Here is a 14,310-nt window from a genome sequence, read left to right as displayed (position 1 = left end):
GACCCAGGCCACCGGCGCTGAGCCCCCCTCACCGGCTGGCACTCACAGGCTTTGTCGGCCGCTCCCTCCACGTGGACAGCTCTTTGGACACGAGTTCTTCTGGCTTCATCCTCACGAGTTTTGCCAAAGAGATCTCCTCACGCAGAACACGATGGAAGAGGCCCTGTAAACAAACACCCTTCGTTCACTCGTTTAAAAACACTTTGGCGTCCGCTTCTGAGACACTAGGGAGAATACGAGAAAAACCCAGCAGCGCGAGAACTTTCGCCAGAGGCCCGGCGGCAACAGGACGAAGGACTGAGCGCAGCAGGGGACCTGACCTCACCCGGCTCCCCAGCGGCCCACAAGGGTAAATGCCACGCTGTCCCCGACGGGCAGTGCCAGGTAGTGGCCCCTGGGGCCATGCCGCACTGACTCTGCTAAAAAGACCTCACCGAAAACAAAACCAACTCGAGAAGGTACGGGGTGGCTCGGTCGGTCGAGTGTCTGTCCGACTCTTGATGTCGGTTCAGGTCGTGATCTCATGGTTCATGAGATCGAGCCCCGCAATGGGCTCCGCGCTCACGGCACCAAGCCCTACTGGGGATTCTCTCTCTCCCCGCCCCCCTGTCCCCTGTCCACTCATGCTCTCTCTCAAAGTAAATACATAAACTTTAAAAAGAAAGCTTAAAAAAAAAAAAAAAAAAAAAAAAAAAAAAGGGTACCAGATTAGGAGTAAAGGTGGGAATCACCACCCCCCCTACAGTGTTACTACAGTGTGATGGGAGGTGAGAGTATGGGAGTCTGTTCCTGAACATCTGGAGAGAAGGCCAGAAGACGGTGAGCCTCAGAGGGCAGGAGCTGGGGGAAACCACACCAGGCGAGTGGCCAATGCTTTCTGAGTGACTCCCGTTTCAACCTCACTGCGAGACACTGCCCCCCACGGCTGCCATCAGGACTCTGCCCCACTCCCTGAGTGAGAACAGCACCTGTCCAAGGGGGGAGCGCTGCAGGGCGTGCTTAGGACCCATTACTGCTCAAGGACACCCAGATCAGCAGGCTGACTCAACTGATGGAACAGTAACAAGGCAGAGAAAGTTGTCTGAAGCTCAAAGATGGAGACACCTGTATCTCTAAGATAAAGAATCTCAATATTACTCCGGAGCCAATGGAACAATAGAAACCATACAGCCACGTGTAGAGAACAATCTGGTGAAACGAGGACGGACTTCAGAGAACCAGCAAGAACCCCTGACTCCGACCCCAGGTTAGGCAGGGGAGGGAAGGACAAACGGGAATTCTCTATACCAACAAGGCGTGTCCTTCCAACTTCGACGGAAAGGACAGCTCTTCAGCGTGCTGTGTCTAGCTTTTCACTATGAAGTGTGGCTAAAAGAACCTGGAAAGCCAGAACGTTCCCACTCGGGTCATCTGCACACACCTGATTTTTGGGATCCTTGAGGTTGAACATGATGCTGCGGTATTTACTCTTGTAGCGATTGTCTGTAACTTGGAACAAGTTAAACAGCTCTTTCTCAATATGGAGGGCAATTTTTCCTACTTCGTTTTCCGTCATGATTAGGTCATCACTGTCGTTGACTCTAGGAACGGGAAGAGAAGAGCTGCGTAAATCCCACCTGTGCCCGGTCTCGAAGGGTGGAAATGTGAAAACGACCAGGCCGAACCCACTTCGACAGCAAGAAATCAAGCAGGACAGCCCACCTTTTCCACAAAATCTCCTTCAAGGAGCGTCTTATGTTCTGCCGTATCTGTGAATTTGGCTGTGACAGGGCAGGGCTCGAGGTCCCCAGGCGTCCTGGGGCCGGAGGAGCCAAGGGGCCGGAGGTGGCCACCGGCTTCCTGAGGGCCCCCGCCAACGCGGCAGAGCCCGGTGACTTTTTGGAAGCGGACGTGGCAGTCCCAGGCGCCAGCCTGGCCTGCTTGGCGGTGGGGGCGCCACCCGGCGGGGCAGCCGACAGCCACGGCCTCTTGGGTATGGTGCCCTTGAAGCCCGACGGCGACTTCTTGCTGGCCACTTTGGCTGCTGCTGCGTTTGCGAAGGGAGGGGACTTCTTCGGCAGGAGGTTTCTGGGTGAAGGTTGTTTGCCGCCTGCTGAGGAGCCCGGAGGGGCCATCTTCTTCGGCCCAACAGCCACCACTGCGGTCTTCTCCTCCACACGCCTGTCCTCCTTCATGGCTGCAAGTGAGACATGAACACGCTCAGTGAGGCAGGGAGAAGGTGGCTGTGCGGTCACCCGACTCAAAAAGCACGCTCGCCCCGGAACCAGCAAAGTTTACCGCGCGTTACTCCGGGACGGCAATTTAAAATCAGGAAGTTCACGAGTGTTAGTTAGGGGTTGCCAGCAATATTTGTAAGTGGCTACGCCGTATTTCAGAAAATAATGTTTTGCTAGCTTATTATGTTAAACCTTTCACTTCAAGCAACAAACCTGAGTTTCCAAAGTCTTAATTTAAATCACTAACTTGAAAATTGAATGACAAATTTTGCAGGATCAGAAAAAGATTCAGAAGAACGCTTTCACAGACAAGTGTAATGTTTTTGTGAACCTGAGTGTAGAAATCAGACAGACGTGTTCTCTGTAAACGCATGTTCGCCGGCCCTTGGGCTACGGTAGGGCGAGCTGCACTGCTGGGGGCCGCACCGCACACGGGTGTCCCCACCCCCCCCCCCCCAATCTGGACAGCAGTCAAGGGCAAAGGAGGGCATCAGTGCAAGAGGGAAAGCTGAGGGGACCCACGGCACAGGGAAGGTCAGCCGCTCCACGTGCAAAGAGTGAGAGGCGGTGTGACAGATGTCCCCACGGTCTTCTGCTTGTACCCCATTATGGGGCAGGATGCTAAATTAGCGCTTTTGATCCAAACAAGGGCTGTGGTCGAAAGCTAAAATAATGTGGAAAGTTCTTCACTTGCACAAAAATCTTTACGTGATGCTGGCACATGTCGGTGGGGGAGAGAAAGGACGGAAAGGACCGATGGTCTCGACTGTGATCAGACCGTCAGGGTGAAGGTGTGAGGGAAGCAAGGGAGGCGGTTCTGGGCCAGTGTCGCAGCCCCTCCAGGTACACAGCTGCTCGGGGAGCAGCGCAAGCAGGAAGGTCATGGACGGCCCCTGGTGGGTGCAGTGTAGAGTGACAGACAGGGGTCTGGAGGAGCCAAATGGCCAGGATACCGCGTGGGGATGCTGTCGAGGGTGGCGGTTAAGTCACTCAAGGGACCACCGGAGAAACTGCCTCTCAGACACTAAAATGGGGGGGTGGGGGTGGCTTCGACATATGCTCCAGCGATCCTCGGTCACCCGTCCGCCACCGCTGCTTCTCTTAACTGTTCTAAGGCACGAGGGAGAAAGTCTCCGGTGAGGGAAGAGGGGACCCAACCTGCAGACGAGGCCCTCGGGCAGCCGCAGGTCCCGGCCATGTGGGCAGAGGGCCAGTGCGCTGCTCTCACGGGCCTCCTCCCTGCAGCAGCCGACAGGGCCGGCGCAGCAGTGGGAACTGGAGGGCCCGGGACCTCAACTTCTCCGCTTTACAAACAAAACCTCCGGATCCTACCGAGTCTGTATCCCAAGTGCGGCACGGATCCAAATCTCAGGCCAGCCAGCCTCCCGAGTACTCGGCCACCGGGTTTGTCAACTCGGACTCCGCAGCCGGTATTTTCACCTCACAGAGCCTCCCGCCCACCCCGCCCAAGGTGGCCTGTGCGCCACCCCCGCCCCACCTGTCATCACCTGTGCCCACCGTCACCAACGGCCACCCCCGTAAATGTCTCATGCCCTCGGGATCTGGACTTTTCAAGAAAGCACGCGGAAACGATGACTTCTTGCAAAGTAAGAAGCGGGCACATAATGGGGACGAGAGAACATTTCTCCAGTCCCATCACATCATGGTCACAGACCTCAGGGGTCCCGGACCTCAACACTCAGACAGATTTTCAGCAACTCAGATTTGGCCACAAGGTCCACCTTGCTGGTGGTGGTGGTGGTGGTGGTGGTGGGGGCTGCTAGTTTGGGGTGAAATCAGCTGGACGGCCCCTTTTCTTGCAGGAAGCAGGGGGCAAGAGAAGAGCGGCCCAGCAAGGACAGGGACAGAAGCAAGGCCCCCAGCACACGGACCTTGAGCAGAGGCAGGCAGCTGGCCGCCAGCAGCCGTCATGACAACTGAGGCCCAGAACTGGTTCTGTCACTGCCTTTCATGAAGACAAACTCTGCCAAGACCACTTTAGGAGCACACTTAGAAAGCTGGCCTAGGGCACTTCCAGACACCCTGGGAAGGCTGGTCGCGTACAGGACACCTGTGTGATGGCACCAGAAGCAAATCTCGTCACTTGACATTTGAGTGGCTGCATTTCACTTAAGGTGAAAAACTGGAACTCTCAAAACGCGTACTTCAGGGGTGCCTGGGTGGCTCGGTGGTTAAGGGTCCGACTTCGGCTCAGGTCATGATCTCACGGTTCATGAGTTCAGGCCCCACGTCGGGCTGTGTGCTCCAGGCCGAGAGCCCGGAGCCTGCTTCGGATTCTGTGTCTCCCTCTCTCTCTGCTCCTCCCCCGTTCTCACTCTCTCTCAAAAATAAACATAAAAAAAATTTTTTTTAAATAAAAAAAATAAAACGCTTACTCCAAAGTGTCCCAGTCAGAACCTAAAATCAATACTTCCACTCGTCTGACCTGTTTTCTCATTCAGCAAAACGCCAAGTCAACATCATTTTTAGGGCATTCCCAATACGTAGGATTAAAGTGACCTGTTACCCAAGAACGCTTCGGTGGCAAATGAACACAATCTATTTAAAAAGCAGAGGGTGGCTTTCCTTGTTCACCATGCTGCTATTTTATAGAACCGGTTGCTACCTCTTTAAGATCAGCTCCTGTCATCCCTCATCTGGGCTTGAGGGAGTGTATAAAGAGGTATGACAATTAGATAAAAAAGCAGATTATTAGTACGACGTTCTGAAACTGACGGGGACGCCACCAGTGCATCGGACACGCCCATCTTCCACTCTGACAGGCTGAAAACGTCCACCATGCTTCTATCCGGCAAGCGCGGCAGACCCCGCTGCATCTGGTCCCCCTGCCAGCTGGGCCCGCGTCGGCTGCTGCCGGAGTGACTGGCCCTGCACGGCACCGGAATGCTGTCGCAGTGAGAGAATCTCTATTTTTGAGCAGAGCTAAAATCAAGTTTGCAGACTCTTTATCCAGATTCACTAAACGTTAGGATGCCGTGTATAAGTTTCCAGAAGAGCAAGGAATAACTGTACACAGCCAACCAAAAAAACGTTATTCTAGACAGCCACCCAAGGGCAGCTTCAGGGGACCGTCGATTGGCCCCAAGCACTGAAGGCCGCTCCGGTCCGCCAAGGCGAGGTGCCTGCACTCCCCGCCGGAGGCTGCCCGGCCTACTGGAGGGAGACCGCCCGGCGGGAGCATGCCGAGCCTGTGCCACTCTGGCAGCGAAGGCTCCCTCAATGCCCACACCCTGGGGCCCGCTCGCGGGGAACGCCGGGCCAGGCAGGACTTAAGGGGCTCGCCGGGACTCTAGCAGCCAGAGGAAGGGCCGCTCCCGAGGGGTCAGGCCATCGGCCCAGATGGAGCGGTTTCTGCCAGATCGGGCCGCTTGTTGGTGACAGAGATGAGCGCTTTCGGGCAAAGCCTCGCAAGAGGGCACGGCAGGCCAGGCCAGCGTGCACGCCCGGATCGGAGCCTGTCACAGTGCCAGGCGGTAGTGGTGCCGCGGCATCGCTGGCCACTGGGTGGCACTGGCGGGCCTCAGCGGAGTCGGGAGCCCCGGGCTGCAGCAGAGGAAGTGGCAGCCGCTCAGGTGAAGCTCCCGCCCCGCACGGCCCGGCGGCCCCAGACACGTCTAGGGACTGCCCTTCACGGGAACGGGTGACAAACCCTCAGTGCGGCTGCAAATCGCTCTAAAGCTTTTGTGCTTCTGGTCCTGCCCGAACTAGTACCAGTTTACCCTAAAAACTCCCCGAGATGAAACTCAGGCACACCCGCCTCGGGTGACCGGCTATAAAAGCCAAAGAAAGAAAACAGTGCTTCAGGGCGTCAGGCGCCAGGCGGGCTCCACGGGGCAGGTAGGTCCCCCAAGGCCCCAAGTGAGAGACCACGTGCCCCTCGCAGACCCGCCCACTGGCTCAGGATCCCAGCCCCTGCTCCCACCCCGCCGGCCCCAATTGTGCCCCTCAGCTGAGAGCCAGGCCACCCTGCCCCGTGGGCTCCACCACAGGAAGGGAAGGCACAGGGCCGGGAGGGCTGGGCGGGCCGGGCGGCCCCATGTTTCCCACCTCTGACGGCCAGGACTTATCCTGGTGTGAAAAGTGAAGGGAACCAGAGCAAGACAAAACCAGTTTGCTCTTGTGCCTTTGCTTAAACGCTTGAAAGTGCATTTTTCTTCGAGAAGCACAATAAAGTACCAACTTGCTTTTCTATCAGAAAGCACGTATCACCTCCCGATGAACACTCAAGCAAGCGTAAGCTGCACCCCGATGCTGCTCGGACTAGACACCATCTTCAGGAGGTCATTATGAAGACCCCCAGATTGTCACGGTCAGGGCTTCACAAGGCTTTTCTTACTGACGTCCCATATTCGAGTGACTTCCGCCTTAACAGAGAGGCGCGCAGAACTCTGCGAGAAACTTGCGGAATACGCCTGGAAGGAAGTCACTCTCCCTCATTTTAAGTTTCACGTCCACTACTTTGAAAATCAACCCCGAAGCTTGTTCATATTGGATGGGTAATCCAGAAAAGAACCAGTGACCGTCCTCCAACATGAACCACTTGGAAGGGACGGGACCAAGGTCTCGTGGGGAGATGGGCCCCTCGCCCTTCCTGACGACATAGCTGCCATCAGGGGAGTGGCCCACGGCCAATGCAGGACTGGACACAGGGCCCGAGGCTCCCGTGGGACTCAGAGCTCTGAACTGGCTGACAGGCATGACCGCAGCTCCCACCAGGGGTGATCGTAAGCAGGATCATCTGTACCCAAATGGTTTACTAGTTCACCCAGCACACTAGGGGCCTGAGCCACATTAGGAGAGCCCGCTGACCTTTCTCTGTCCATCCCTCGTCCCAAAGGGCCCCGTTGAGCAGAAACCACCAGGCTGCTGGCCCGGTGCGGACCAGAGTCAGGGCCCTGCCGCAGTTACCTCTGTGTGCTCCTGGCTGAGCTTCTCCAGGCTCTCGCCACTAGTAGAGGGCCCAGCCTTCTCTCAGCAAAGCTTCTTCGGTTTACTGAAGCAACGAATACAGCTATGTGCACAGGGACGCATCGCACACATGTAATCAAGAACGTCCTACTTTATGCAGACAGCCCTGAAATCCCTGTGCTGCGCTGGTGGGACTACAGCAGCGCCGTCGAAGGGACCCGTGGACTCCGGGACACCGAGGCCCGCAGACGGACTCTCCTGCAGCCTGTCTTTACGTAACAGAGCAGGTTCGCAGCTCCCCAGAGTCACTGGCCTGAGCGAGGCCTACCCTGCTGGAAACTTCCGGCACTCCCCACCTGCCAGGGACTGTAGCACAACTACTAAGGGGGCGGCACTGGGAGCTACAGAAGGTTTCCTCTCGAGTGTTAAGTTGACGGGCATGTGAAACCTTTCCCTGACCTGTCTTGTTAGTTTTAAGCTTGTAAAAAGTAAAACTGCTTAAAATGCCAGACTATCATCTGAGAACTCAGAAAACTCCAGCTACATGGATAACGTTAAAGACTCGCCAAGCTAAATCTTTTATCAGTACAAGTTTTGGTTTTTCCTCTAATTGGTTCAGATGTACCAGGTCTGATTGGTCTCCAACCACATTTTATTGCCAAGGACCATTCTGGAACGGACTGATAAAAATGGCTCCCGCAACTGGCAGAACCCAAGGATTTCCATTTCTACAAAGTATTCCTGGGTCCTAGTGCCCCGCCCCCCATATCTGTTATAGGAAATTTAGGGCTCCTAAGCACGCCTCCGGAGCCCACACCCCTAGTTATCCTCGTGAAAATCCACGTTCTCCTTGATCCATTTCGTAAGCAGGTGGACAGTGAGGTGTGCCCGGCACTTAGTGAGGAGATGCTTCTATCTGTGTGAGCGGTTTTAAGACATCTGAGCTTGGGTGGAGAGGTTGCTAGGGTGTCCATTCTACTTCTCAACTAGATGAAACCGCAGAAATCCCTTTTTCCAGTCAAAATCCGTTCAGAACCCCAGTGTTTGAAGTCCCCTAATGAGCCCACATAGGGGATCCAAGGTACCAGGAATGGTGCATATGGATATCAGAATTCCACTTCACTTCTGAACTCTGATAAATCAGGGGCATCTTAGAAAAAAGTTTTCAGCCCTCTTCATGCCTTAACAGGAGGTTGACCCAACAGTGAAAAAGAACAGAAAAAAATAAGGTTATCAAAACAAAGGAGTACCATGACTTGAGTGAAGAAATAAAGTGGCAATTGCTTCTAGAAGTTAAAGAAACTGTACAGAAATCCTCAAAAACAAAAAAACGAGTCAGAGGAACAATGGTATGTGAATTGCATCACCCCTGCTGATGTTTCTGTGAGAAGCAGGAAGAGCTTGAGTCCTTCCCTGTTTGATGGGAGGTCTCCCTGCACCCATGTTCACGGCTGCCCCACACCCACAACCCAAGGTCAGCACCAGCGGCCTGGGAAGGAGAGGGAAGCCCGGGGCATCTCCGGGGTCAGAGTGTCGTTCCCCCAACAGTAGGCAAGACGGGTTGGGTGGCAACTTGCCCACAGACTTGACACGTACCCGGGTCAACGTGGGAATGCCTCCTCCTAACCACTGTCCCAACGCCAGCTGGACCCTAACCCAGGAGAGCACTCTGCGGCCAGCCAGAAAGGAAGGGGGTGGTCCCCGTGGGGACGCAGGGTTCTGCTGTGTGTGCGCACGCTGCCTGAGACCCCAACTGTGAGGTGATAGTTTGGGGGGAGAGAGGCAGAGACACAACTGCTACTCACCGAGACCGAAGTCGGATATTTTACTAATGATCGGAAGATGACATTTCTGGCGCAACAAAAAGGGATGAGAAGCAACTAGCTCAAAAATGTGTCCCTTACGCATTCCATAAATGGCGGCTATCCATCAGCTTTAATTTTGAGATGTGAGTGTGCTGAGAAAGGCCAGCAGTCACTCATCTGTCCCCTGTCAGCTGAAGCAGCTCGGGCCTCAGCGGGGGGGGGGCTGATGTGCAGAGGAAGCAGGCAGAGGTGAGAGGGGCAGAGAAGTAGAGGTGAGAGAGGCAGAGCAGCAGGTGGAGGTGAGAGGGGCAGAGCAGGGGGCCTCCTCCTGGACTCCCTACCCCGTGTGCCCACCGTCCTCGCCCAGCACTCCTCCACCCCCACCCCCACGCGCACGGGGAGCCTCACGGCAGCTTTTCCAGGTCTGGTCGACAGAGATGGAACTGTACTGCAGCCGGCCAGGGCTTCCGGGGTGACTCCCGGTTTCCTTTGTCCTGTCACGTGCCTGTGACCAACTCTGAGCACTGTGGCACAGTGTTCCAAAGTGAACTGCTCCTGCACCGCACCCCCCCCCCCCCCCCCCCCCCCAGTATTCATCCGTGATGCTCATTTGCGGGGACGTGCGTGAGGTCTGTAAAAGTGCTATTCTGCTGAAAATCTGAGGCAGGTCGTGAGCGACGAAGTTCTCAGCTCAACAACCTAAGGTGTATCAGAGACTCATTTTAACACAGCAATCGGTTAATCCTGTAATTTAATAGCTCACTCCTAACTCCCCCTCCCCACCCACCTAGTACTGCCTTGTAATTCCGTAGGTCTCAGGTCACTTACATTCTCCGAGTGAGTAGTTACACATTCCCGACCACACGGGCTCTAGCAATGACCTACAGGAGCACCCAGCTCCTGCGCTCAGGAGAATGCAGCACGCAGTCTACACTCTTGGGATTTAAGACTACTCAGTATTTTGGAATTTTTGTAAGAAGCACAAAACAATATAAAAGGACATAAATTAAAACGGAACAAAAAGAATCTTAATAATGGAGTACACTGTGCCCTATGGATCAATTTAAGTTTCCAGAATTTTGGAGCGCCCGACTGAGAAATGAGCGAACAGAAAGGACCCCACTGCACGCTCTGGCCCAGGGCGCCTGTCCGAGGCTGAGGGCCCCACCCGACAGCGCACGCCCCCGGAGAGGAGTCGGGCACCAGGGAGCGCGGCACTCCCCCTCCACCGGGGGCACTGCTCCAAGGGTCAGGGCGCACGCTCACTTACCTTAGAGCATATGGAGCAGCGGTAAAGAGCCTTCAAAGCTGGAGTGTGTGTGTGTGTGTGCGCGCGCGCGTGTGTGTGTGTGTGTGTGTGTAGTATTTGAATCAGACATGAAAAAAATTCCTGCTGGATCCAAACTGACTGAACTCCTGAAAATCCTACTTTAGTTGAGCATCCGGTGCAGCACTGCCCGCAGAGGCCTCCCCGCGCCTCTGCGCGGAGAGAGGAGGCGGAGGCCCCCGGACTGGTGGGGTCTGAGTGCCGGAAGTGCAGCCCCTCAGTGAGACCTCGCTGGAGACCACGGATACTTACCAGAGCCCGACAATAAAAATGAAAGAGATTAAAGACCTAGATCGCCAGGTGAAACTAAATTTAGCAATGAGGTTTGTACAGCTTTTTGAGGTTTGTACTGACAGGAAGCGCCAACACACTGAGGAGGTGCACGGGGCTGGAGGCATCCCGGACTCGGAAATCTGCTCCGATCTTTGAAGGTGCACCATTAAACGTGGCTAAAGCTCCTAGTTCTGGACAGGCCCAAGTGCTGGCTGTCCAGAAAGACGGGGAAGGGTCCAGACGCTACCCCTAGGTGATACATACATTTATACAACAGTGGTGGCCAGGGGGCAGCAGTCTGTTCTGGCTTTACTGCATTGTAATTGTGGTCGCTTGCCCAGGACGGCGTGCCCTCACAGGTCGCTTCCTTCACGAACACCTCGCTCCTCGAAGGGGCCACTGTCGCCTTCTTCGCTATGTTTTCTTTCTTGTCTGGAGCTGGTCTCTTATGCACAGAAGAGATTCGCACGCCTGCCTGGATAACCAGCAAAACCCCAATCATTACGGAGGTCAGAGAAGAGCCTTCGCTCGCCGCGCTTCACGACGAAAGGCATGATACGCTCTACGGTTGGGGTCGTTTGAAGCCCCTCACCACCCTGAGCGAGGTGCAGGCCCCTGGGGAGCGATGGACACGAAGGAGGACCTGGGTGACAACGTGTTGGGTAAGCCCTGTAGACGCCGGGACGTGGAGGAAAGTGGCGTCCCGCCTCCTGGGCTGGGCGCTCGGCGTTGTTGCCACGGCCCTGTGCACAGCAGCAAGTGCTGCTCTGGGGAGCCTGGGATTCAAAATCACCGGCTTTAAAAGTTAAGCCATCTAAAGGCTGAGCAGCATTTAAGAACAACTCCCCCAAACAGCACCACTGACACCCTGCTTGTCACAGACGTAACGGGACTGAAACAGCCAAGCCAAGCTGAGCTCAAACTCTGGTCAAGGGCTTCCTGGTAAAACAAGTGCCCGTGACCTTAAAGCATCCCGGGTTCTTCCCAGATCACATGCAGCACAGAACAATTCCACGTGGCAGGTCTTCAAGTGCGGCCCAGTCTGGCCGCAGGGGACCCACGCCACCCTCGCTGTGTGTGAGTGCAAGGTGCACACGCTCTGCCGGGGCCCAGCTCTTCTCCCGCGTGAGTGTGACGCCCTCGCCGAGAGGGCGGACAGAAGACGTGCGCATTTGTGACTCTGACAGGAGCGCTGTGGAGGGGCGCGGGCCCAGCCAGGCCACAGAGGCCACCGAAGGTGCCCGCCTGCCACCCGCTTCTCACGTCAACGACTCGCAGGGCTGGTCTCGGTCAACTTACCTGGACGCTACATTTCGGGAGAATGAGCTTTTCTGGCTTCATCTTGGTCTTGTCTTTAGGTTTTGGTTTTTGTTCTTTACCCGCGCTTAGAGATTTCATAGTAGCTGCGGCGTGTTTCAGAATACAGTCGCTGCTGCAGTAAACCGAGTCAGGCTGCGCCACGTTTGAGCACCCGGGGCCGATACAGTTTGAGGCACCAGGAGCCTCTACCACCTGCAGGATGAAACGCAGGGCTTCAGCGTGCTCACCCGTTTTAGCGGTTACAGCGCTTTGGGAACCACTTACTAGTATCGACGTCACGATTTTTAACGGAGGCACTAACTAGGTTTCTGGTAAGAACGAAAACACATCTCCGTTTATCCAAAGCACCCGGACCATCTGTCCCTTGGCTAGGCGCTTACGGTAACTACCCCTCATGCCACCCGTGGCAGGCAGGACTCGAAGGGGACCCCGGGACTCTGCCCTGGTGCACGGCCTCTGTGGACCTCTGAACACAATGGGATTTCACACCCATAAACAGGTTCCATCACAAGGCAGACAGGAAGAGATTTCGCTGATGTACTTGAGATCCCAAATGAGACTCTTCTGAATAACTGAAAGGGCCTGGCTTAGTCAAGTGAAAACCATAAAAGAGGGACCGGGCCTTGCAGCAGAGAGAAGACCCCACTGCAGGTTTTCAAACAGCAAGTGGTCCTGTGCGGGAGCCCCCACGGCCAGGTTCTGAGGGGGAGGCTGCCAGATGGGATGCACAACACCCAACTCCATTTGAATCTCCGAGAAACAACGAATGACTTGTAGTACCGCTGTGCCACAGACACCGCACAGGGCACATTTAGACACAAAACCGTTGGGCGTCTTTCAGAGGCGGGTCTCTCCCCAGCCGAGCCTCCGATGAGACCCCAGCCTGCAGCGGCACCCGGGGTGCAGTCTCTTACGACCCTGTGCAGAGGCCGCTGACCCACAGAAACTGAGCTGATAAATCATGCTGTGCAAGGCCACTAGGACTGTGGTCACTCGCTAGGCAAGCAAGAGGGACCTCACCTACCACGAGATCTTACCCCGTGCACTTCTGTTAACATTTGCCAACGTGTGGGGTTTTTTTTTTGGTGGTCAAGACTAAAATACACATGAACCTATCCCTCAAGTGTACTTGAGCAAAATCTTACTTCTCCAGTTAACGTATTCTGAGATTGTTTTTCTTCCACAAAATCCAAGTTTAACCAAGAATAAAATTAAGCCTGTATAACCTCAGATCAACCATAAAGACGTGAAATTAAGGTGACTTTTCCCGTTAATTTCCAATTCCATGAATTTTTTTTTTTTTTTTTTAACTTTTTTTGATGTTTATTCATTTTTGAGAGACAGAGCATGAGTTGGGGGAGAGACAGAGAGAGAGAGGGAGGGAGACACAGGATCCGGAACAGTCTCCAGGCTGTCAGCACAGAGCCTGATGCAGGGCTTGAACCCACGAACTGTGAGATCATGACCTGAGTCGAAGTCGGACGCTCAACCGACTGAGCCACCCAGGCGCCCCTCCATGAGTTTTCCTTAATGACCGAACATGATACGAACAGTGAGCATCACACCCCCACTCAGTACGTCCTGGCACTCCTTGCTGGCCACCCTTAATTGGTCCAGACCTCACGGCACTTTTACCTCGAGGCCCCCACGGCCCTCACGGCTTCTGCATGCCCAATGCCCACTGAAGGACAGGCCTCCAATTCAAGGCCATCCAGGACTCAGGAAGGGCTGTGGGAACGTGCTCATGAGGGTCTGTGACACTGCTCAACAGCACAAGCTGAACCTACACGAGAGAGAGGACAGAGCGCCATGGTCCTAGAGACCTAAGAGCCAGCTAGAAGGAGAAGCACGTAGCAGAGCTAGGAAAAGAGAGACTGAGCTGGCGGGAGCACCGGGAGCACCTGAGACTGTTACAGGCGGTCAGGCCAGAGGGATCTCCCGCCTTCCTGCCCGGGGACCTTGGATCACCAGCACTGCCCCTGGTGCTCGCAAGACCACCAGCCCTCTCAGGATGGTGGGGGTCAGGTGATACAGGTGTACGTTTACTTCAGGAGCTCAAAATGATTTCGTTAACACGTGCACGTGAAGATCAAGACTCCAGAAAGAATATTTAAGAAAAACGGACTCTAAGTTATTTTTATTTAAAGAGAGAGTGCGAGTGGGGGAGAGGGACAGAGGAAGAGACAGAGAGAATCTCAAGCAGTCTCCACCCCACGACTCTAGAATCGTGACCTGAGCCAAAATCAAGAGTTGGACGCTCAACAGACTGAGCCACCCAGGCACCCCCCAAAAACCAAACTCTATAACTAAGTGTTTAAGGAAAACGTTAACTTGGTAATAACCGTATAGGAGATAGACAGGACTTAAATAAAAGGTCCCCTGTGGCGTCCTGCAGGGGCACGAGCGCGGGCGGCCCACGAAGCAAAGTGCAGAGGACTGC

The 14,310-nt window shown here is 54.9% G+C and overlaps 1 protein-coding gene across 4 annotated transcripts in view; it reads right to left on the bottom strand.

Annotated features, from left to right (window-relative positions):
• DIDO1 (death inducer-obliterator 1) overlaps positions 1-14,310 on the bottom strand; it is a 50,764-nt gene that overhangs the window by 15,493 nt on the left and 20,961 nt on the right. For all 4 annotated transcript variants that reach the window (XM_030309214.1, XM_030309213.1, XM_030309215.1 and 1 more), the window contains 5 exons: positions 11,850-12,062; positions 10,815-11,025; positions 1,702-2,176; positions 1,421-1,580; positions 47-163 (listed from right to left, as the gene is read on the bottom strand). In XM_030309214.1, the coding sequence (XP_030165074.1) occupies positions 47-163; positions 1,421-1,580; positions 1,702-2,176; positions 10,815-11,025; positions 11,850-12,062 (1,176 nt within the window). The remainder of the gene's footprint in view (positions 1-46; positions 164-1,420; positions 1,581-1,701; positions 2,177-10,814; positions 11,026-11,849; positions 12,063-14,310) is intronic.

The sequence above is a fragment of the Lynx canadensis genome, chromosome A3 (genome assembly GCF_007474595.2).
Source record: "Lynx canadensis isolate LIC74 chromosome A3, mLynCan4.pri.v2, whole genome shotgun sequence".
Taxonomy (NCBI): domain Eukaryota; kingdom Metazoa; phylum Chordata; class Mammalia; order Carnivora; family Felidae; genus Lynx; species Lynx canadensis.
The sequence above is the reverse complement of the archived record's forward strand: the minus strand, read 5'-3'. Positions and strand labels throughout refer to the sequence as shown.